At 37.3% G+C, this 22,865-nt stretch overlaps 1 protein-coding gene and 1 long non-coding RNA gene across 2 annotated transcripts; one reads left to right on the top strand and one right to left on the bottom strand.

Annotated features, from left to right (window-relative positions):
* The first annotated feature begins 12,890 nt into the window (after positions 1 to 12,890).
* LOC132600687 (GATA transcription factor 26-like) lies at positions 12,891 to 19,944 on the top strand. Its single transcript, XM_060314014.1, has 2 exons — positions 12,891 to 12,930; positions 19,273 to 19,944. The coding sequence occupies exons 1-2, from the start codon at positions 12,891 to 12,893 to the stop codon at positions 19,629 to 19,631; spliced, it is 399 nt and encodes a 132-aa protein (XP_060169997.1). The 3' UTR covers positions 19,632 to 19,944.
* On the bottom strand, positions 15,709 to 19,488 carry LOC132600688 (uncharacterized). The gene is made up of 2 exons (XR_009567283.1): positions 19,411 to 19,488; positions 15,709 to 17,173 (listed from the first exon to the last, which is right to left on the bottom strand). It is a non-coding gene; the product is annotated as an uncharacterized LOC132600688 (long non-coding RNA).
* Positions 19,945 to 22,865: the final 2,921 nt, after the last annotated feature.

The raw sequence follows: 22,865 nt of genomic DNA, 5'->3' as shown, positions 1-22,865 counted from the left end.
TAGCGCCCGGAAAAAAACTAGCTTAGTGTGGAATTATTTTGCCCGATTAGAAAATAATCCGGGTTATGTTGCATGTAAAATTTGTGAGACACCTTATAAGCATAGCACCGGGGGTAGTAAAGGGGGGACGGGTCAATTGACTAGACATTTGGATAACAATCACCCAAATTGGAAAGAAGAGATAGCAGAAGCTCAGGGTGCCACCGGGGGATTAACCCAAACAAGACTGAACCTAAAGACCGGTAAATTAAGTGGATCATATAATAAAATGAAGGACCGTGAAGAATTAGCGAAAATGATAGTTGTGGGTTGTTTGCCTTTCACCTTTGCTTCTTCTGATGCTTTTATTCATTATATACAAAAAATTTATAATCCTATGTTTAGCAGTATTCCTAGAACTACTTGTAGATCTGATATTTTTAGACTTCATGGACAATATTTGTTTTATCTACGTTATTTATTGACATATCTCCCTTGTAGAGTTTCTCTCACCTCGGATCTTGGTCGTGCTGTTAATAGAAATGATTATTTAACAGTTACTTGTCATTGGATAGACGATAATTTTAATATGCAAAAACGTATTTTAGCTTTTCAATATGACGAAGACCGTAGACATACTGCACAATTCATATCTGATACTGTCACTGTCATTGCAAAATATTATGGTCTTACAAGCAAAGTTTTATGTATGGCCTTTGATAATGCTTCTAACAACACATCTGCTATCGACAGTTTAAAATCTGAGTTGTCTCCACCTTTACCTGAAATATTTCATGTCCGGTGTGCTTGTCATATTTACAATTTAATTGTTCAAGATGATCTTTCTTTCTTTGAGCCTGTGATTGAGAAAATTAGACACGCAGTTGGTTTTATTCAAGGAAATAATAATAGGAAGCGACTTGCTGAATTTAAAAATAAATGCAGGCAAAATAATCTTAGACCAAGATTTATGCCTGAAGAAATAGACACTAGGTGGAATTCTACTTATGATTTCTTAAAAACTTGTGTTGAATATAAAGTTCCTATAACTGCAACTTTTAACCAATTTGCTACCGGATATCCCGAGTTAATGTTAAGTGATTTTGATTGGATCAAAATTAAGCATGTTGTAGATTTTTTAGAAATTTTTTATTTTGCTACTCTGGAATTTTCGGGTGCTTATTATCCTACTGTTTGTAACATTTTAGCTTATTTAGCTGATATCTCTTATTTGCTTAAAGAATATAAGTTTAAAGAAGGTTACACAGAGGCTGTTACTGCAATGATAATTAAATTCAAAAAGTATTTCTTTCCTATTCCTCCTATTTACTTAGTTGGTGCTATATTAAATCCGTGTATTAAATATATTAATATGTCAGAATTGACCCGTATCATATATACTTCTTTAGATATTAAAACTACTGAGGAACCATCCCTTCTTAAGGCTATGTGTGATGCAAATGATTACGCACAACAATTATATAACCATTATTCTACATTACTTGATAATGCTACACCGACTTCTATCCCAAGCGGTCTTTCTAACGAAACTTCATCTTCTAAAAGACAGGCACAAGGTGTGCCTATCATGGGTGTTCCTAGATTATCTATTTGGTCTCAAATAGCACCTCAACAAGGTCATACAAACTTTGATGAGCTTCAATTTTTTTTGAGACAGCCATTGGAGCCTTTCGAAGATGGAGTTAATGCACTGGATTGGTGGAGGAACAACAGAAGACAATTTCCTGTTCTTTCAACAATGGCTAGAGATGTGCTAAATGTTCCAATGCCAACTGTTGCATCAGAAAGTGCATTTAGCCAAGGAAGGCAGCAGCTCGGAGATAACCGACACTCATTGGGCAGCAACGCAATGAATGTTCTAGTATGTTTCAGAGATTGGATTAGATCAGAGCGAAGAAATCAAGGAAGAGAACAAGATCCAAGAAAAGACCAGCAACTTGAAGATATAATGTCGCTTGGAGATCCATCGGTACAAACATCTCCAATGTATGGAGATGTCGATTATGAAAATTTTGAGCCAATTCCTCCTAATGTTAATATGGAAGAATTGAATAAAATGGTGGAAAATATGTAGATTTAAATTTGAAGAGTTGTCAAATTGAATTTTCTTTTTCTAGTTTAAGTTTACGAAATCAAAGAAAAGTAGTTGTAAGTTTGTAAGCTTTAAAGTTTAAATTCGACTTTGCAATTATCGATTAATAAAACTAAAGGCTCACTGAGCCTTTGAATTTCTTTTCAAATTTGTGTTATAATTTTATTTATAATTTTATTTAGAAGAATAATAATCTGTACGCAGTCAAAATAGAACTATAAATGTAATTGTGTAAAACTAATCCTACACAAGTAGCAACTCCAAGATAAATTTCTGCAAGGAGGTACAAACATTGATCAGTGCCCAAAAGCAACAAGACATTATAATAGGCTGACAAAATCAGTGAAATGACAAGCCTCTGAAATTGCTGATGCGTGAAATAAATCAAAATACCCCTTTTAAGTTACTATCTTGCTGTTGGCTTACACAAGTTCAAAAATATTTCAATAGGTTATACAGTATACTATATAATAATATAAACTATTAGTTATATATATAATAATATATTAATGTAATCTTACTAGTTTCAAATATTTTATATATAATAATAATTAAATATTTTTTAGCATATTGAAATGTCTCCACCGATGATGGAGACGTGACAATCTGCACATGACATTAGGACTTAGGATCAGATGAGATAATTAAATTAAGAACTTTGGTTTAGTATCAAAACTCATGTGCATTGTTCCCATTTAGTTCCCATTTAGATGAGTAGGAAATTTAGAGAAAGAGGAGAGTAGGGAATTGTGAGATAATATGGAGAAGAATGAATGGTATTTATAGTTTGAAAATAGGGCCAAAGTATAATTTAAGGAACTTGAACGTTAAAATAAAGTTGACAACAACTAGATTTTAAAGTATTAAACTTAATAAATTTTAGCATTAGAATTTTTTTTAAAAATAATTAAAATCCGGCTCGACCCACTAACTAAAACTTGGCCCGACCCACTAACTAAAACCCAGCCCGGCCCACTAATGGGCCCGGTTAGCCCGACGTGTAGCCCCTATCCGAGGTGGGCTGGGCCGGACACCCTTTCCCTCTCCAAGCCCGGCCCCCAGCCCGACCCACTTAACTTACGGTCCGGCCCCGACCCGGCCCCTTATGGCCCACATTTAAATGGCCCGGCCAGGCCCGGCCCGACCCACTTGACACCCCTAACCCATACATATGTATCTACGAGCCTCTACTAGAATACTGGAATCATAAGGACATGACAGGACCCCGCCATGCCCCAAATATGTACACAAAAATATACCAACAAGCGGCTACTCCGGAGAAGTGGAGTGCTCCTATACGACTGCTGATAGAGCTCCTAGGTATCCGATCCGTCTCCCTGTCTACCTGCGGGCATGAATGCAGCGTCCATAAAAGGAATGACGTCAGTACGAACAATGTACTGAGTATGTAAGGCATGAACCATAATGTAGTAAAGCAATAAGGAAACATGAGGGAAAAAGATAACCTGTATATCAAACTGCCCCTTTAGGCGAATACCATGCATGCTTAGCCTTTTACGAAAACATTTTTCATACATACATAACATAATATCATCACTAGCCCGCGTCCGGGGTAATCATCTCACGCCGCCCACTAGTGGTGACTGCCTGGCCAACTAGGCACGGTGTAACTATCATCATCCATAAGCTGCCCACCGAAGTGGTGTCTGCCCGGCCAACTAGGCCTGGTGTAATCATACATAAAAATACGCATGCATGAGAGTCCAATTAAAAGCTATAATTCTATCGGAGTGACGTAAGGTCGGTAATCTCAGATTATGTTATGAAATAATCATGATCGTCATGTCTCACCTTAAAGGAACTAGTATTATGAGGTAAGACTATCAACAATGAGTAATATCAAGAAAATCATGCAATATAATCGTTAGTGTCATTATAGCATCATTTCATAAGTTTAGAATCTCGATGGATAAAATCACCATAATCATCGTCATTATCATAGAACATATCTTATCCCTTTCTCATAGGAAGCTCTTAGAAATCTTTAGCCTTCAACTTTGGGATATGAGGAAGTCATGGAAATATAAAGGAATCATAGTATAGGAGCTATGCCTTTGAAAGAAAGGGGCTAGCCTTACATACCTTTACGTCTCTTTAACTTTATCGACTGAACATTTCCCCCTCCAAACTCACGATTCTACATTCAAGAGATTTTGTACTAAAATTAGATAACTGGAAGCATACTTGAGTCTAAACTAAAATGACTAAGAGCTAACGAAAATTGGGCAGCATTTCCTTTGTTCCAACCACTTCCTGCATATGATAAAAAACTCCCAAATATTGGTAGCAACAATTCCATAATCAAAAGATTATATTCAAATTATACTTAATTCCATCCCAATTTGTTTTTTCATAAACAATCCATAACAATAAATTCTATACATCCCCTTGTACTCTTGTATACAACACTTTCTCAACATCATTACTACCCCTCATAACAAGATTATACTCATAATATGCTAACAATTATAGCTCAAGTTAATTTACACTCAAAATATCATCAATATTCATATTTGAACTTTTTCCCATAACTCTTTCCACTTTTAAGACTTGCTAAACCTTCACATCCACTTAACACAAGAGATGAGATGAAGAACATACCTTGTTTTTGAAGAATTTCAACTCACACAATTTTCTCTAATACTTAATCCCCACAACTCCAAGTGAAAGCAAGAACACCCCAACTCCCATAAATTAAACTAGGTTTTCAAGGTTGATCTTCTCTTGATTTGATTTGGACTGATTTGGTGTGTTTATGGGTGTTAAGGGGAGCTTAGAGAGAGATTAGGGTTTGATTTTAGGTGAAAAATGAGGCCCAAGTCGTGGAAATGGGTATATAAAAGTTGGGAAAAATAATTCCACCGCCTCAATTTCTGGAAATCTCGGGAATAGTACGTGTTACTGTTCATCACGTACTTTGAAGTACGTGATGAACAGTATCACGTACTTTGGGGGGCAAAATTTTAAGTTCTGGAATTTTTTTGCAAAATACGCCCAAAAAGTACGGGAGTACTTTTTTGTACGGGCCGTAGTTTCCTCCGTACTTTACAGAAATGCTATCTGTCAGTTGCATTAGAAAGAAGACTCGCTGAACTCCAATTTACATAGGTTATGGATTCCATAACACCTCATATTCTAGGAGATATGCCCATGACAATTTGGGCCAAAATTTTCGTCAAACATTTTGTCAAGTTTTTTCCAAATTTTCAACGAACCTATTTTCTTCGATTCGCTTGATCCCGAAACCTTTAAATACTTGTCTAATACTTATTAAAAGACTTCCTTGACCTTATAGGGGTATCATGGCCTCTCTGAACTCACGTTAGTTTGCTTACGACGATGCGAAGATCCACGAGGTGTAACATTTGTGCTCCAGCGAAAGAGGTTCCGCTTTCGGGGACTCGCCTCGGTAGAGAACCATCCGCTGAGGCGGGTCTTAGTAAAATGGTAGACATTCGTTCCTGTGGACCAAGCCTCGCTGAGGTGGGACCGTTGGGGCACAAGACTAGCTGGGGTGAGACACCAGAACCGGCAATATTCTGGTTTTTTACCAAATTTCACCCCAAATCCCGACATCGACCGAGACCACCCAGATACAAAACAAATATGCACACATACGTAAAAGTACACTACGAACTCACTCGTGACCTCGAATTTCCAACGGAGGTCTAATGGACCAAGTCAACCCCCAAAGACCAAAAATAAACTTTCCAACCATTAGTACGAAACGTTCCCAAATGCCTCAAGAACCGAACTGAATACCCCACTAAGTCATAATCGACCCTCCGAACCTCATGAAATTGATGGATTTTCGAAAAAGGTCCGTTTACCCAAAAGTCAACTATTGGTCAACAGTTTTTTCTCTTTAAGGCTCTAATTCTCATAAGTCACAATAAAACTCGCCCGATTACCTTGGGAGTCGTGTCTTCCATCCCCGCGGGTCAAAATCATACTAACAGGGCTTGGGTTTAGGTCAATGGGGGTAAATAGGTCAAAAGTGCAATAACGACCAAACTGGTCGTTACATCAGATACAAATTAAATAATTGTTCGCCCTCGAACGATAAAGGAAAAGAACGGAGGAAAAGTACCTGTGTCGGTAAAAAACTAGGGATATCTAGTATGCATATCGGACTCGGTCTCCCATGTGGCCTCCTCATCTAGACGGTGCTTCCATTGCACCTTAACTGAAGTTATCTCCTTTGACCTCAACTTTCTTACTTTCTTATCCAAGATCGCTATAGGCTCTTCTTCATAAGACAGATTCTCATCAAGCAACATTGAATCCCAACGAATGATATAAGAACTATCCGAATAAAAGAAATACCAGATGAACACCTGACAAGCCTGGTGGCAAAGCTAAGTCATAAGCCACTGCACCAACTCGACGGAGAATCCCAAATGGACCAATGTACCTGGGGCTCAACTTGCCTTTCTTCCCAAATCGCATAACACCCTTCATGGGTGAAATCTTCAGAAAAACCTGCTCACCCTCCATAAACTCCAAATCTTGAACCTTCTGGTCTGTATACACCTTTTCCCTGCTCTATGCTACCAGAAGCTTTTCTTGAATCAACTTTACTTTGTCCAAAGACTCCCTCAGCAAATCCGTACCACAAGGTCTCATCTCAAAAGCATGAAACCACCCAGCCGGAGAATGAAACCTTCTACCATATAAAGCCTCAAATGGTGCCATGTCAATACTCGAATGGTAGCTGTTGTTGTACGCGAACTCTGCCAATGGTAAGAATTGGTCCCAATGACCACCAAAATCAATAACACAAGCCCTTAACATATCCTCAAGTAGCTGAATAGTCCTCTCGGACTGACTATCGGTTTGTGGATGAAATGCGGTGTTGAGATCTAACTGAGTACCTAACTCCGTCTACAAAGTCTTCCAGAAATGGGAGCTAAATTAAGTACCTCGGTCTAAAATAATGGAAATAGGAATCCCATGCAATCTCACAATCTCTCGGATGTAAATCCTGGCCAACTTCTCTGCATTATAAGTAAACTGGACTGGAATGAAATGCGCAGACTTAGTCAACCTATCCACAATGACCCAAATCGAATCATACTTGCCCAAGGTCTTCGGAAGACCCACAACAAAATCCATGGCTATCCTCTCCCACTTCCACTTAAGAATGGGCATCCTCTGAAGCATACCTCCAGGTCTCTAATGCTTATACTTAATGTTACGGTTCGCTTTTACACGGGTTAAAGCATAAAAGTTACTACGAGGTTGTTGGTGCTCTAATTGGATTTTTGCATTTTTAGAGTCGCCACCTAATTTATTAAAGGAAAACTAGGAAAACCAGGGAAAAGATTTTTCATGTATGAGAGAAATCTTTTTGGTACCAAAGTTCGAGGAAAGGGTTCTGGTGTTCCCCGAGGGAAGGTTTTATGGGCCCTAGTATTAAAGATCCATATAATACGATTGATCTACGAGTTTCAATGTGTGATTAATGTATTTATTTGCTTAAAAGATGTTTAGTTTTCCGCAAAAATGTCATTCCTTTGTATCATAAACTCGAGAAAAAATTTGGCAAAAAGTCCCCCCCAAAAAGGGGTTTTGGGTTTAAAAAATCCACTGTTCAACTCACTTTAGTGCTAGAGTAGGACATACCTGAAATTTCTCCCAAGTAGAGTCAATACTATTCTAGTCCTAATAAAATGAGTTTAGTTCTTGTGGGTTTTGTTATACGTATACAAAATATGGAGTATATCTCTGATTTTATACATATATATAGTTTAAGTCCGGTTTTAACATTGAAGCCCACCAGGTCAATAATATTCCTGGTCCAAATCCATTTTGCTCTCAAGTTTGGTCCAATAAGTCAGTTTTTTCGGTCCAAATTTAGTGTTGGGCTTCCAGGCCCAAAGATCTTTCCTTTTTCTAGAATTATGTCCAAGTCCAATTATCAGGCTATCCAAAACTCATTTCAGGCCCAAATATCCTTCTTTAAAGTTCTGAAAATATCCAAATTTGGTACCTCTTTTATCGATTAACCCAGATTTTCAAAGTTACCTCTTGTCATTTTTACAACGCATTTGGAAATCAGTTTTTGTGCTAACTCAGATTCAGTTTCTAAAGACCCATTAGGCAGTTCCACTTAATCACGGGCTTAAGGCCCAAAACAGAACATTTATCAAAATTTAAACTAAATGGGCGGAAGTTCCAAAATTACTACTCAGCCATTTTTTTGAATATCATTTAACCTTGTCATTAAATCAGTTTAAAACTTAACCACATTAAATTAAGTAATTCAGATCTCATAAGTTTTAAGAAAAAGGATTAAGTTTAAAGATGTTTGAGGTGACTTCCCTAAGAATATGAATATAAAAGAAGGAATTTAGGCTGGTGGGCTTACCTAAGCCCACCAGTTTTCTATTTTCACTTATAGCTGGGCCTTCAAGACAATATCAACTTCCCTTGCCATATGGACTCGATGAAGAAAGGGTTGTTGGGCCTCTGTTCAAATGTAGAGAGTGGCCCGAATGGCCCAGTGTTGGATCACTTGGATATAAAAAGGGTAAGGATTACCAAGGGTCTAATCATTTAAACTAAGGCATCAAATATTTGAGTAAGCAAAATAAAACACAAACCAAACACACATACATACAAAAAAGAAACATATGAAATACTTTATGGAAATATCAGGCCCAAATCTATCACAATTAAAAAGATTCAAAGCCCAGATGGATTATCTCGCCAAAACTCAACTGGACAGGCCCAAACACCAAAAACTCAACACATAAAGGGGAGGCTAATAGTAAGATGAAGACAAAACATGCCCAAATACAACTTTAACGAAGGTAAACAAAAGAATGAGCCCAAAATGTAAAGGGACAAGGCTTAATGCAGCAAACAAACAAGGACCAGGCTCAATTCAACACTATTATCATGCACAACTAACAGCTCAGAGTCCACATAGGTAGTATACCATATTTATACTTCAACATACAAGTTCCTATATACCAAAGATATACAGAAACTGTATATACCTAGTATATTCAGGTATATCCCCTGTATATTCGAAACTGAAATTAACATTTAACTCAGGTAAAGACATATTTTGCTCTACTTAGTGTTTTAGAGCTTCATTCAAAAGGTACAAGGACAGATTCCGAAAAGAAGAAAGAATAAGATGTAGTAGACAGGATATGCATGGTTCACAAAGTTCAAAGTTAAACAAATGCAGGGTAATAGCTGACAGATAAGGTATTTCATGTCATTGTTTAATCCTCAAAAGATAACTTAATCATGCAATGTATGTATATTGCTACTTATTTTAGCCTTAAAGGGTCCCATGGTGTATAATTTCACATAGGGGAACCCCAACAACCTAGAGTAAAGGGGACTAGGCTGAGTTTGACTAAAACTCCAAGCCCTATCCTCATTTCTCCTTGCCCTAGGTTAGTCATAACTATGATCAACCACTCATCAAGCGACAACCTTTTCAATCAGATCATATATATATCCACATAGGTCCTTAGCAAAATCTTAATGTAATTATGCTTCAGAAGAGAGACATGCACCAGTAGAATTAAAGGGATAGCAGGAATGAAATGTCACATAAGAGTTCAAATGAAGTCATGAGCATTGAATGATCATAGAAAGCATATGGACGGGGAGAGACAATCTTTTAACAGATGTGCATAGACTAAACTTCTTAATAACAGTCTTGGCATGTGTTATAGGAAGGGCAAAACAAGCACCTAAGAATGCACACTAACACAGTTTCAAAATAGGAGCAAATAGACAAGGACATGCACACAACTTCCAAACTAGTTCATGATAGGCAAACATCATAGACAGACCCCTATATGCATGTCTAAACCTAACTACTACTTTTAACAACAAAATCATCATACTATTATTATGTACTAATAACATTAGAGTTAAAAAGAGATATGCATAGACTTCAAAACAGACTCCAATAGGCAGATAATGTAGCATGGGAATACTTTTTCAACAGATAAAGACACTTAATCAGCTTGAGGGCTTATGCCACATTAAACACAGAGGAGGAATTTATCATAACATGTTTGATATCAGCTTAGGCATATATATACTATATTTTTTCTATTAACAGTCTTAAGATCCGAGTCTAAAATATGCTCATCAGATTATCAAATAACCAGTTTAAACATTTTTTGAACCAAACAATACACAATAGCCTCTATCATGATGATAAACCAAGTCCAACATGCCCAGGTCCCATTTTAAACTAACTCTTAAGTATACATAATCACATTGTATGCAGTAATCACTAATAGAATTTTAAGCTTACTCCAAATTTGGACCAGGACTTCTCTTAATTACATTACACTCTATCAGGCTAAGTCAACAAAAAACCAAACAGGCTTTATGCTAATCTTAGATAACTCATTATTCATTTAACTGAAACATTTGATCCAACTAATCATAGTTAGCTAAACACACCAGCAGATAGGCCCATTCCCATGCTAAACACATATATGTAATTTGGACTATACAAACTTATCTTTAGCACATGCTAAACTTGAACAGGACAAACAACAGTTAGACATTATTTTAAACTGAGTTAACACACAAGCAGGGTCTAGTTCCAAATAATAAAGACTCAGCCATCAATAACAAACTAAAACCAACTTAGAGGGACTAAATAGGAGCCTAATACTCATCAACATAACTAAACAGGATTTAAACATGAGCAAACATAACTAAACAGGATTCAAATGGGCTCAAAACTACCAACTGCTAAACATGCTAGGCAAGAATGATAAACACATACGAACAATAACTAAACTAACAATTAACACTACTACACAAAACAATCCAGCACATATATAAGCAGAAAATAGCTAATAATGCTAAAAGAAATAAAAGGGAGGGAGATTACCTCTTTTTTGCGCAGCCTTGCATCGAGAAATGAACTTGGCGATTGTTTAATAAAAGGGAGAGAGATTACCTCTAACTGTATGAACTTTGAAAAATATTTTAAGATGTATTGTTTCACCAAATTGATATGAGAAAAGTTGTAACTTATAGTACTTTTCATGTAGTTTTCAAAATAATTTTAATCATAAAATATTGAGTTAATCTAATACAATTTAACTTCAAAGTTTAGTCAAATTGATTCTCGAAAAGAGAAAAATATCACATAAATTAGGATGGGGGAGTATTAGAAATCAATGCTTGTTTGGGAACTTCTAAAAGTGATACAACGAATTGAAATTACTCCTTCCGTCTCAAATTATTTGTCGCTTTCTTTTTAGACTTCCCTTTAAAAATATTAATTAAGAGGGGTATTTGACTAACTCTACTCCTATTTTTATCTAAGTTGGAGTAATATCTCTCTATTAAATGTTTACTATATTTATGTGTCATCTCCATTAATGACAGAACTCTACTAAGGCTAAAATGACAAAAAATAACTTATTGTGCCTTGAACTTCTAAAACCACAAATAATTTGAGACAACTATTTTTAGTAAGCATGACAGATAATTAAAGATGCGGGAGTAGTGTAGTTAGACAAAAATCCACATTCTTTTAAGGCAATAACACTTAAAAAAGAAAGTTATGCAAAACAAAAAAAAAGTTTGTCCAAAATAACTGGAATTTCTAGGTAACATGGAAAAATTAACTCAACTCACACCACATAGTTATTAACACTATTTATGAGGCCAAATGATCGCAGTTTTTAGTTATAAATACTGATAGAACCTTCATATGAAAATATCTGATGAACATAGTGTTCTGCAAAAATCATCAGGTTTGACCACTAGATTTTAGAGAGTCAACCTAGTTAAACCATCACAAAAAGGCAGAGGTTGAGCCAAAACATTTGTGTTAACTTGCATCTGAAGATAGACAGATAAGTGTACCGATTACTCATTATAAGCTTCAAACATACTCAACTAGCCAAAAACAAACACGATGGCAGAGTGTTTGAGAAAACATTAAAAGCAGCAATACCAATGATGCACTACTTGGAACAAGTTTGACATCCAATTATCATCCTCTGTATGGACTTCAACTCTCACCTGCAGAGTGTTAATGAGACCATCTTATATTTAGGCAAAACGCTTTAGTTGATTATTCTACTAGTGCAAGGGGATACATATGCAAAAATCATAACTGCAAAGAAATTCAATGTAGTCATTCATTTCTGATCTGCTCTCAGTAGTGTAATCTGAGGACCTTCCTTGGAATTTTCAATACTAAATCTGATTCCCACAACTGCAGGCATTTACTGCATTATACATGTTATTTGACAACTCTTTTATTTGAATTACATATTTGAATTATCATCTTGAAACTATTTAACACTCTCTTGACTTAAGATTTGTTGCTTAAAAAGACTTGACCACTTGACTAAAGACCTAAAATTACGAAGATTCACCAAATCTAGCTTTTAGCCCACCCCATCCACCCCCAAAATCCCCACTCTTTTTTCTTTCGGTAGAGAATCTAAGACTTCTCTCATTGGAGTTATAGTGTAAATAGTTGAGAAATTACAACAATCAAAGTTGATGAGCTTTCATAAGGGGAAACAGAACAATTCAGAATAAATCAAAGTTAATGACAACTCTATCATTTTTTTAAGAAAGGTAAAATGACAACTCTATCATGATTCATCTATTTCCATGGGAATGACCAATTGTAGTCTATCGATTTTATATTTTTTTACCTCACACAAATATTTTAGATTATCAAGCAAATCAAGCTCTATTGGTTAGCAGCAGCACACTCAACCTCATTTAAACTGGAATCCATTCAGAACCAGATTGAATGGGTAGAGAAGGGCCATGTTTGCATTGTGGCATCAAAAGTAAGTTCTATGGACCACCTATATTCCACCTTTTATGTTTATCAATTATCTCATGTTTTACAGGATACTTGATTCAGTGATGATTAGAATTTAGGTAATAATGTTCAGCAAATAAACTTTAAAGACTCACATGATGAAACACTAAATACCCAAATTTCCCTAAAACGCCAATCTGTTAAACATAAAACATGGAGTACTTTAATTCTCTCACCTCTCGAGCCAAATGTTAATTGATTTTCAATACAACACCTATTAGTCTAAATGGACCTGAGGTCATCTAGGATAAATTATAGATTCGCTACCCCAATCCTTGGCATCCATGCACATTTAGTCCCCATTTATTTAATCTTTTGACAAAAGTGGTCCTTAAGTTCTAGATGATGTATATTCCGAACTTTTTTCTAAGAAAAGTTGTCCATAGACAGATGGATTCAGAATTGCAAGTAACATGGAGGGTATAAAGAAATAAACCTTGGGCCTAACACAATAATTGGGATAGGTCCTGCTCTGATATCATGTAAAAAAAATGGATCTAAGGCTAAGGTAAATAATGAGTTGGGATGGATCTGGCTCTGATACCATGTAAAGAAATAGATCTTGGGCTTAACCGTAGGAGTGTCAGTGGCTCTACATCCCATAATTCACGTCTCCTAAAAAATGTCCAAGGCATACTTCTATTGTGAAATAACAATACCTGTTCTAGACTGAGCAACCTCAATACCTAGAAAATACTTATGTATGCCGAAATCCTTAGTTATGCTGAAATCCTTAATCTGTAAAAGCTGAAAGAGATGCTGCTTTAAATTAATAATACCACACTGATCATTGCTGGTAATAACAACATCGTCAACATAAACCACAAAATAAGTTCATAGATTTGGAGCGGAATGTCGATAAAATACAGAGGGATCAGCTTCATTACGAATCATACCAAAGTCCTGAATTACTGTGCTGAACTTCCCAAACCAGGCTCGGGGAGACTATATCAGACTATAAGTGACCAGCGTAATCGACACACCAGAACAGACTCCCCCTGAAAAACAAAACCAGATGGTTGCTCCATATAAACTTCCTCCTCTAGGTCACCATGAACAAAAACATTCTTAATGTGCAACATAAAAAGGCCAATAATGGACAACAACCATGGATAGGAAAAAACGGACATATGTTATTTTAGCCACGGGAGAGAAAGGATCACTGTAATCATGCCCAAATATCTAAGTATACCCATTGGCAACAAGATGAGCCTTACGCCAGTCAACTTGGCCGTCCAGACCAACTTTGACTATATAAACCCAACGACAACCAACGATAGATTTACTTGAAAGAAGAGGAACAAGCTCTGAAGTACCACTTGCATGTAAAGTAGACATCTCGTCAATCATTGTTTGTCGCTATATTGGATGAGAAAGTGCTTCACCTGTAGATTTGGGGATGGAGACAGAGGACAAAGATGATACAAAGGCATAATGGGGTGATGATAGACGACGATAACTTAAAAGGGTATAATGCGGGCTAGTATGGAGTGGACCGTATACCTTTTCAAGTGCAATTGTTTGATCAGGAGGAGACAAATCGATAGTGGGTGCAGGGCCTGGTGTAGGACATGAATCATTCGGGTTTGATGCTAGGCGTGGACGACGAAGATAAGTTAGGAGTAGCATCACTGTGGATAGAGATGTAGAAGTAATTGTAGATTCCTCGAAAGTTGGTTTGGGTAAGACTGACGGCACTGTGGTTGGAGAACTAGAAGCAACCGTAGCTTTCTCAAAAGACAGTATAGGTAAGACCTCAGATATATTAGGATGATCAGAAGAATGTAAATTAAGGTCAAGACTCAAAGAATGTGACATCAGCTGACATAAGAATACTGACGAAGATCAGATGAGTAGCAACGATACCCCTTTTGAACCCGAAATAACTAAGAAAGAAACATTTGAGAGCACGAGGGGCTGATTTATCTTTCCCAGCGATTAAGTTATGAACAAAACATGTGCTCCCATAGACACAAGCGAGAAGATAGTATAGAGGTGACTGAGGAAACAATATTGAATAAGGAATTTGATTCTGAATGGAAGATAAGGGCATTTGATTAATTAAACAGCAAGATGTGAGAACTGCATCGCCCCAAAAACACAGCAGAAGACGAGATTCAATGAAAAGAGTGTGAGCAGTCTCAATGAGGTGCCTATTCTTCCTATCTGCTACCCCACTTAGTTGAGGGATGTACAGACAAGTTGTTTGATGAATAATTCCTTAGTAAGTCATAAAATGCTAAAACTGAGAGGACAAATATTGGGCCTAACTCAACCCCAATATTAGAGTTAGGTCTAAGATCCATTTGTTTACATGGTATAAGAGCCGGACCCCTCCCAATTCTTTGTTTCACCGATGTTGGGCCCCTATTTACATTGTTCACGTTCCAATTGGTAGGTCTACGCGTGTGGGGGGTGTTGAGTTCTCCCACGTTAGCTAAGGATGGGGAACTTGGTCTCTTTATGTGGACTAGGGCAATCCTTCCCTTATGACCTACCTAGCTTTTAGGGTTGAGTTAGACCCAAGATCCATTTCTTTACAAAGGGGAAAAGGTCTTGAATGCATGTATGCTATTCTCTAGCCACTTTAAGTCGGGATAAAACTGTCACGACCCAGCCCCGTGGGCCGCGACTGGTGCCCTACTTGGGCACCCAAACGGACATACAAACTTAATCATCATAGCAAAGCTTAATACGGATTTCATATTCATCATTTTTTTTTAAACAGAGTTGAGAACGAATATTATCTTGCGCGATTGCGCGTACAAAACATTATATCAGAATCAGAAGAGGCGGCGGAATATACATCGCCGAACATATGCACATATATCAAAAAGCCGGCAAGGCTATCAAATATGTCAAAAGCCGACAAGGCTGTCAAATATGACAAAAGCCGACAAGGCTATCAAATGGCACAACGGCCCAAAACACATATACGAATGCACGCCGACAAGGCTGCCATAACGAATAGAACCATATAAACACAACTGTACAGAAGTAGGCACACACACCCACAAATACGGCTACAGACCTCTAAACAGACTAATCAAAACATATGGCGGGACAGGGCCCCGCCGTACCCCTGAACAAATATGTACATACTCAGCGAACAAATATATACCAACATATATGCTCTGAAATGAGAAGAGCACTCCAACCAGCAGAAGGGGATGTCCTAAACTGGTGAATCACCAAACTGTGCGTCTGTACCTGCGGGCATGAAACACAGCCCCCGAAGAATGGGGGTCAGTACGGAATATGTACTGAGTATGCAAAGCAGAATATACAGAAATCAAACCTGAGACATAAACGAAACAGAAGTGCCGAACATAAGTGCAAATCCAATCATATCAAAATGTTTAGTTTCAAACATGTAAGTCATGCATAGGGTACAGAAGAATATGGTCGCCCGCCCGTCGATGGCGCCATAACACAGCATAACACCAGAAAGTTTCAAATCTCCGTATCCCCGTCACATATCACATCACCGCATAACGCCATACACAGCATAACACCAAATATAAGTGGAACCCGACCCTCTTTTGCGTGTAGCTCGGTGAACCATAAACATAGCATAACTCCGGAGTATAACAAAGTGCGCACGACAACAGAACCGGCCCGAGACTCGGCGAAGGAATAACAGAATGCACGAGTAGAGTCGTGAGTAGTCATTTGCATAAAATCATTATCATAAATTCAAACATAAGCAAAATGATCATACTTGAATTTCGAAATAATAATCATAACAAATTCTTTCAAAAAATTTCCGAATTACATAAGGGAAAGTCGCGGGAACCACGGACGGGTATTGACCCGAGTCGGGCCCGCCTATGGAAAACATACATATCATATGTCATATAGACTTCTACAAAAATATTGGAGTAATCCGAGCATATTTGTGCAAGATATGGCATTCCAAAAATTACGAACTTCTTTAAAGTGAACCCTTTTATGCAAAATTCGGAAAGCGATTATTTCAAAGACATAAGGGTTCATATTTCATCAAATCATACATAAGAGTGCCAAGAAACATATACAGACCATAACATGCTCGGATTTCGAATTGAGAATTTCCTTAAGGCTCTAATCTAGCCTATGTAAAACTAAGACATGCCAAAAAGAAAGGAGGTTACTTTACATACCTCGTACGCACTCCAAGATAGCCAACCTAAAGTCAATCCCAATCTACGCCTCGGGCTCCCCAAGGTCTACAAATATGCCAACGAATATCCAATATTAAACATAGGCACTTAAGCCATTTATTCCAACTAATCATTAAATTCTACAGAAAATTCGGCAGCATTTCCCCTGTAAATAGGCCATCCCGAGAATTTAACTCGCTCAAAATCAACAACAACAACAACAACAACCAACCTAGCAACATCGACAATCAATCCGAAAGGCAATATTGCATTAATACTCTCTTTTACATCATTCGACAACATTCATAATATTTGTTTCAACGGCTTACATTCAAGCCACAATATAGCTCATACATTCAATTATCAACCCGAATCTTTACCAACAATATTCAAGGACATTCTAAACGATTCACATAATATTTCCAACGATCCAACATTTTTTTTCCAAATCTGGCCGAAACATCCCCTAAAACCGTGAACTGCCCCCTTTAAACATTCCTCATTTTCACGTCATGTTTTGTATCACAATCCACAATATAACGATATCATTTTCATTAAATATACAAATTACATCAACGCACAATAAGCCTCAAAACAGCCCGCGCAATCTCAACATCGATCTTAAGTCATTAGATGCTCATTTCCAACTAGAGTTCATATCGACGATAACTAAAATACTAAGCGATAGTGATGCGATCTTCGACACATTATAGGACTCACATTCGTCCACACTACCCATATACATATGTTAATGGTCCTCATATATAAAGATTACATTAAATGCACAAAGTTCTCCAAATCAGTCCGCAACGCTTACTATATCAATTCGGGACATTAATTCTCATTTCCTACATAGAAGTCATCACAATAACCATTTCGACGCTAAGCGATATTAATTCATTCTTTGCCAAACATTTGGGACCATATATATACGGCCACACCCACATATATATACATATACACATTTAGATGGTTCTAATTTATTTCTTCACTCTACAACAATTTACATGATACAAGAATTAATTCATCAATTCCATTTTCCACACCCATATACACACCCACATATACCCCACACACGGCTCACACACCCATAACATAACCCACTTCCAACATATTATATCTCATGATTTTCATCCATATTAACATACTACATTGTGCACAAAACATTCACAACTCATAAAACAAGAGAAATTTTTACCTTTCTTCTTTATTCCACCATTAGGCTAGGGTTTGAAATCCACAAATTTGATGGCTTGATCGCTCCAACGACACTTCCACGTTACTTAGGGACCTCTAATTAGTGGATTTGTACCAAAGAATTAATTTTGGAGAGGCAAAATTTGGACTTGATTTTCCATGGTCCAAGCCGTGAGGTTGGAGGGGTTTTTCTCCTTCTTGCTATTTGTTCTAAGTGTGGGAAAAATGAATAAAGATGACTTGGTTCTTCATCTTTTAAGTCCACAAATATCTCTACAAATCTTTGGCCCACACAATGTGTTGGACCAATTAAAATTGGCCACACAATGTGTGGGACCTTTTTGTGGACCACACGGCTACAAGGCCATTTTTGGGCAAGATTTTTAATTCCAATTTTATGAATTGTGGTCTCAATTTTTCCTAAGTGTTCATGCCATCTATTTCATATTCAACTTATGCCTTAAAATAAAATCAAATGGTCAAAATTCCCGACTTCAAATCCCGAAAGAGTCTTGGCCCTTAATTGTCACAGTTAATCCGGGTTGTCCCAATGTATAAAAATACGGGACGTAACAAAAACTCCCTTCACACTGTTGTCCCGAGAGTCCACACTTTCTAGAAACTTAAAGACCATAAACACATCAGTTAACATTTCCTCCATCAAGCTAAATTTTAATTATTTTGTATGGTTCTTTAACATGGTGATGAAAATGTGAGTGCAGAAACAGTTGACAGATCCTAAAAGTCAAAGCATATTTCACAGAAAGATCTTTCGCCTTGTTTTGCCAAAAAATTTCCCTGCTATACATACTCTAGTTTCGTTACGCTTTCGTTCTTGTGCAATACATTCTATACCATTTACCGAAGATTTTAATAGTCAATGATCATTGTGCTTTAGTTCCTGAGATAAGTTTCAAGGAATGTATTTTGTCCCAGTTTAAACACTAATTAATTGTGAACTCAAACAGAAACACCCCTTTGGAGACCTGGGCCACCTGCAAAACCAGTGCTCTGCAATGCATGTGGATCAAGATGGCGGACTAAGGGGACACTAGATGACTATATTCCCAAACATGGAAAGAGAGACATACAGAGCTATCAGTTACCTTCTGTCAAGAAGCCGCGTCTCTTAGCTCGTGATGACCAAGAGCTGGAAGTTGGAGTAGAGGTTTCTAGACAGGATGGCTCTGTGGCTTGTCTTGAAGAGGAAATAAATAACATACCAAGCTTAGGTTCAGTAGGATCATCCTCATACAACTTCATTCAGATGGAAGAAACAAATGGTAAAATAATTTCACTTATATATCGAGCACTGAACTTGACTTGAGAAATATGATGCACTTTCTGAATCAAATCCTTTTTTTTATAAGCTAAGAAATTTTATTAACAAATGGGAAAAAACTCGTATACACACCGTATACCAAAAGAAGAGAACACACCGTATACCAAAAGAAGAGAACCTACATCAAAGTATCCTTCTCAACCAAGTAGATCAATCCTCTACAAAAATAAGGATCTCGTAAGTACACCAAAAAGAAAACTTACATGTATATAGTAGAATTAAATCTTTCATTCTCCAAGATGGGCATTCCATTTATGATGTATTAAATCTATTTTTATTTTTGAAATTAAAATCTCAATTCCCCCCCCCCCCCCCCTCCCCACCCTCCCCCTCCCCCACAATTTGTCCATGGACTCCGGTCAAAATATCTGAAGTAGTTGACCGAATCCGAGACGTATCCCGCACCCCTACCCCCACCTGCACTCGTCCCAGTCTCGTGTTGAGACGGGTTCGGTATAAAAAATGAAAAGTTGGTGCAACTTAGATAATAATCCTCCACAAACCAGACCCATACGGAGCTGTAATTTTTCTAGTCCTCCATCCCCTTTCCATAGTACCATACTTTTCAGCGATCCTCTCCTCCACCTCAAATCTCCATATCCACTTCCCTAACAACGTTTTATTGAACACTTTGAGATCTTTCACACCAAATCCCCCCATTCCTTTGGAGAAGTGACAACTTCCCAGTTCAAAAGGTGATGCTTCCTAGTGCCTTCCGATTTGCCCCATAAAAACTTACATACGCTGAAGTCCTCCCAACCTTTCAGCCACTTTGCCAGGTGCCTGCATGCAAAAGCGACATGAAATATGTAGGAGTGCTGGACAGAGTGATTTTGATCAAAACTTTCTTTCCCACTTTCGACAAGTACCTCATTTGCCATCCTGCAAGCAGCTTCTCCACTCTCTCCATCACTGTATTCCAAACTGCGAGGTCTTTGCTAGAAGCACCCAAAGATGGTCCCAGATAAGTAATAGGTAGAGTGCGCACCTTGCAATTCAGCACTTGCGCCATCTCCCAATTTATTAACCACTCCCACAGGAGTGATCTCACATTTTATTAGATTGATCTTAAGGCCTAACACAATCAAATCCTTTCTTAAGCATAAGGGTTAGAAAAAAGAGGAAAGTTAATAGCTTCCTATTCAATTTCTGGCCAATGTGTTTCTTCTGGTTTGCGTGATAGTAAGCCCCAGACTGTTAGTCTCAAAGAAATTTATGAGATAGATGAAATCTGGCAACCAAATCTTTGGATGATAGCCTCCCCAAAAAGTAATCCTGCAGCGCATAGTATTCTGATTCAAAAGGAAAGAAAGAAAACGTTTCACCCAATATTATTATTGATTCCAAATAAGAACTTCACTTATCATTCGGTTAAAAATGGATGAATTTGACCCACCATCCCACCTCAAAGAAAAAAATATATATATATATATAGAGAGAGAGAGAAAAACAGAGGAAGAATCTAAAGACCCTACACAACAAATTTAACAGTGAAACATAAACTTTTCATTAGCATTCTCCCACTGTCCAAGTGGTTGTTTGTGTTAGGATTTCACTAGTACCTACTACTCAAAATAATCACTTGCACCATGAGCTCTAAGCCAACTTGATAAGCATGTATCAAATTCACGACACTCAGAGATTCATTTTTACGCATGAAATTCCTTTTGTTTCCTGATTAGTGTGATGTGCTTGTCAAATTATGCAATGTCTAATCATATTCAAGGCTTTACCAAATAAGCAGTAGGGGAGCAATAACTCTATGATACTCTATAAACAAAATATTGAGTTTCTTTCTTGGTCATAGGCCATCAATTATAGTGTTTCCCTTAAGCTTCAAAAATTTACTTTCTTTTACACAATGAACCGATATTGACAGATTTCAGATAAATTAGATTTTTAGTAAATATATGAACTGACCGGTCCAACTATATATATGGACAAGGATCAGACTACAAGGGTCTATTGTACGCAGCCTTACCCTGCATTTCTGCAAGAGACTGTTTCCCCAGGGTCCAACTAAATCTTAACCATTCAAATATAAAAGGTTAACCCAAAGAAAAAGATATATTGTATTGATACCGTATTGTTTTGTATGCATTAATGTTCACCTTTTGTTAGGAGTTGCAGACAAAGATCCGCTCTGGAATCCTGACAGCGTCCCAAGAAGAAAGAGATCAAAGCTTAGACAACAGATTTTGCTACCTGTTGAAAGATTCCAGAGGCAACTTTATAACATTCTTCAGGAACAAGACTTTGAAGATGAAGATGTTCTAATTAATGAAAAGAACAAAAACATTCCTCTTAATGAGATTGGTCTTGGAGCTATGCTGCTTGTATCACCAACTGCTACTACAGAACGCTCTACATCTCTATATCCAAAGAAAGAAGATAATGCCTCTTGCTCAATGAACGTTCATGTTGGAAATTCAGATCTATAAGTGAATTTTGAGATGCATGCACAAGGTTCAAGCTGGTATTTGAAGCCAACTCTTACTGTCTAGCTAGTGTAATGTTGGTTAAAAACAATTTTGGCTGTTCCAACTTTACTGGATGTCCCCAACAGAAACTCACAACAACTGGTTTTTTTTTTTTTTTTTTAACAGAAACAACAACTTGGGTTTTTTTGTTTTAGCGGAAGCAACAACTTGGGTGTTTTGAGACCATTTAGTTTGCCAGTTGTGCATACATTTTTCACATGTCAATTCTATTTTTTCGGTGCATTTAATATGTCAATTCTGATGTCTGTCACAACGTACTTACCTACAAGTTTGTTAGTTTGTGTGGATTCCACAGGGCATTGTAACATCTCAAAGGGCATTTAACTTACATATGCTTGTCATTACAACTGTAATGGGTTGCATTATACTTTTTTTCAGGATAAACAATAATGTACTAGATCATGTGGCCATGCAAAATGAAACTACTGGATATGAGGGTGGAAAAGCAAAGGCACGTGAATCTTGGTGGAACGAACATAACATGATAGCTTAACACAAAACTTGCAACATGTAGTTTCATAAATATTGTTGTTCCACATACCATATAAAGTTCCTTGTCAAAATAATCATTATCAACATCAGCAGCAAAACATATGATTTTGAAAACACAGCCTTGAACAAAACTTCAAGAGGTAGTATTAAAGTGCCTTACCACCTAGTGTGCTTCCTAATCCTGAAAGGAGCGCCCTCCTACATTTAAGAATCTGTTCACAATATT

Source organism: Lycium barbarum, chromosome 6, assembly GCF_019175385.1.
Source record: "Lycium barbarum isolate Lr01 chromosome 6, ASM1917538v2, whole genome shotgun sequence".
In the NCBI taxonomy this organism is placed as follows: Eukaryota; Viridiplantae; Streptophyta; class Magnoliopsida; order Solanales; family Solanaceae; genus Lycium; species Lycium barbarum.
This window is presented reverse-complemented; position numbering and strand designations above follow the sequence as displayed.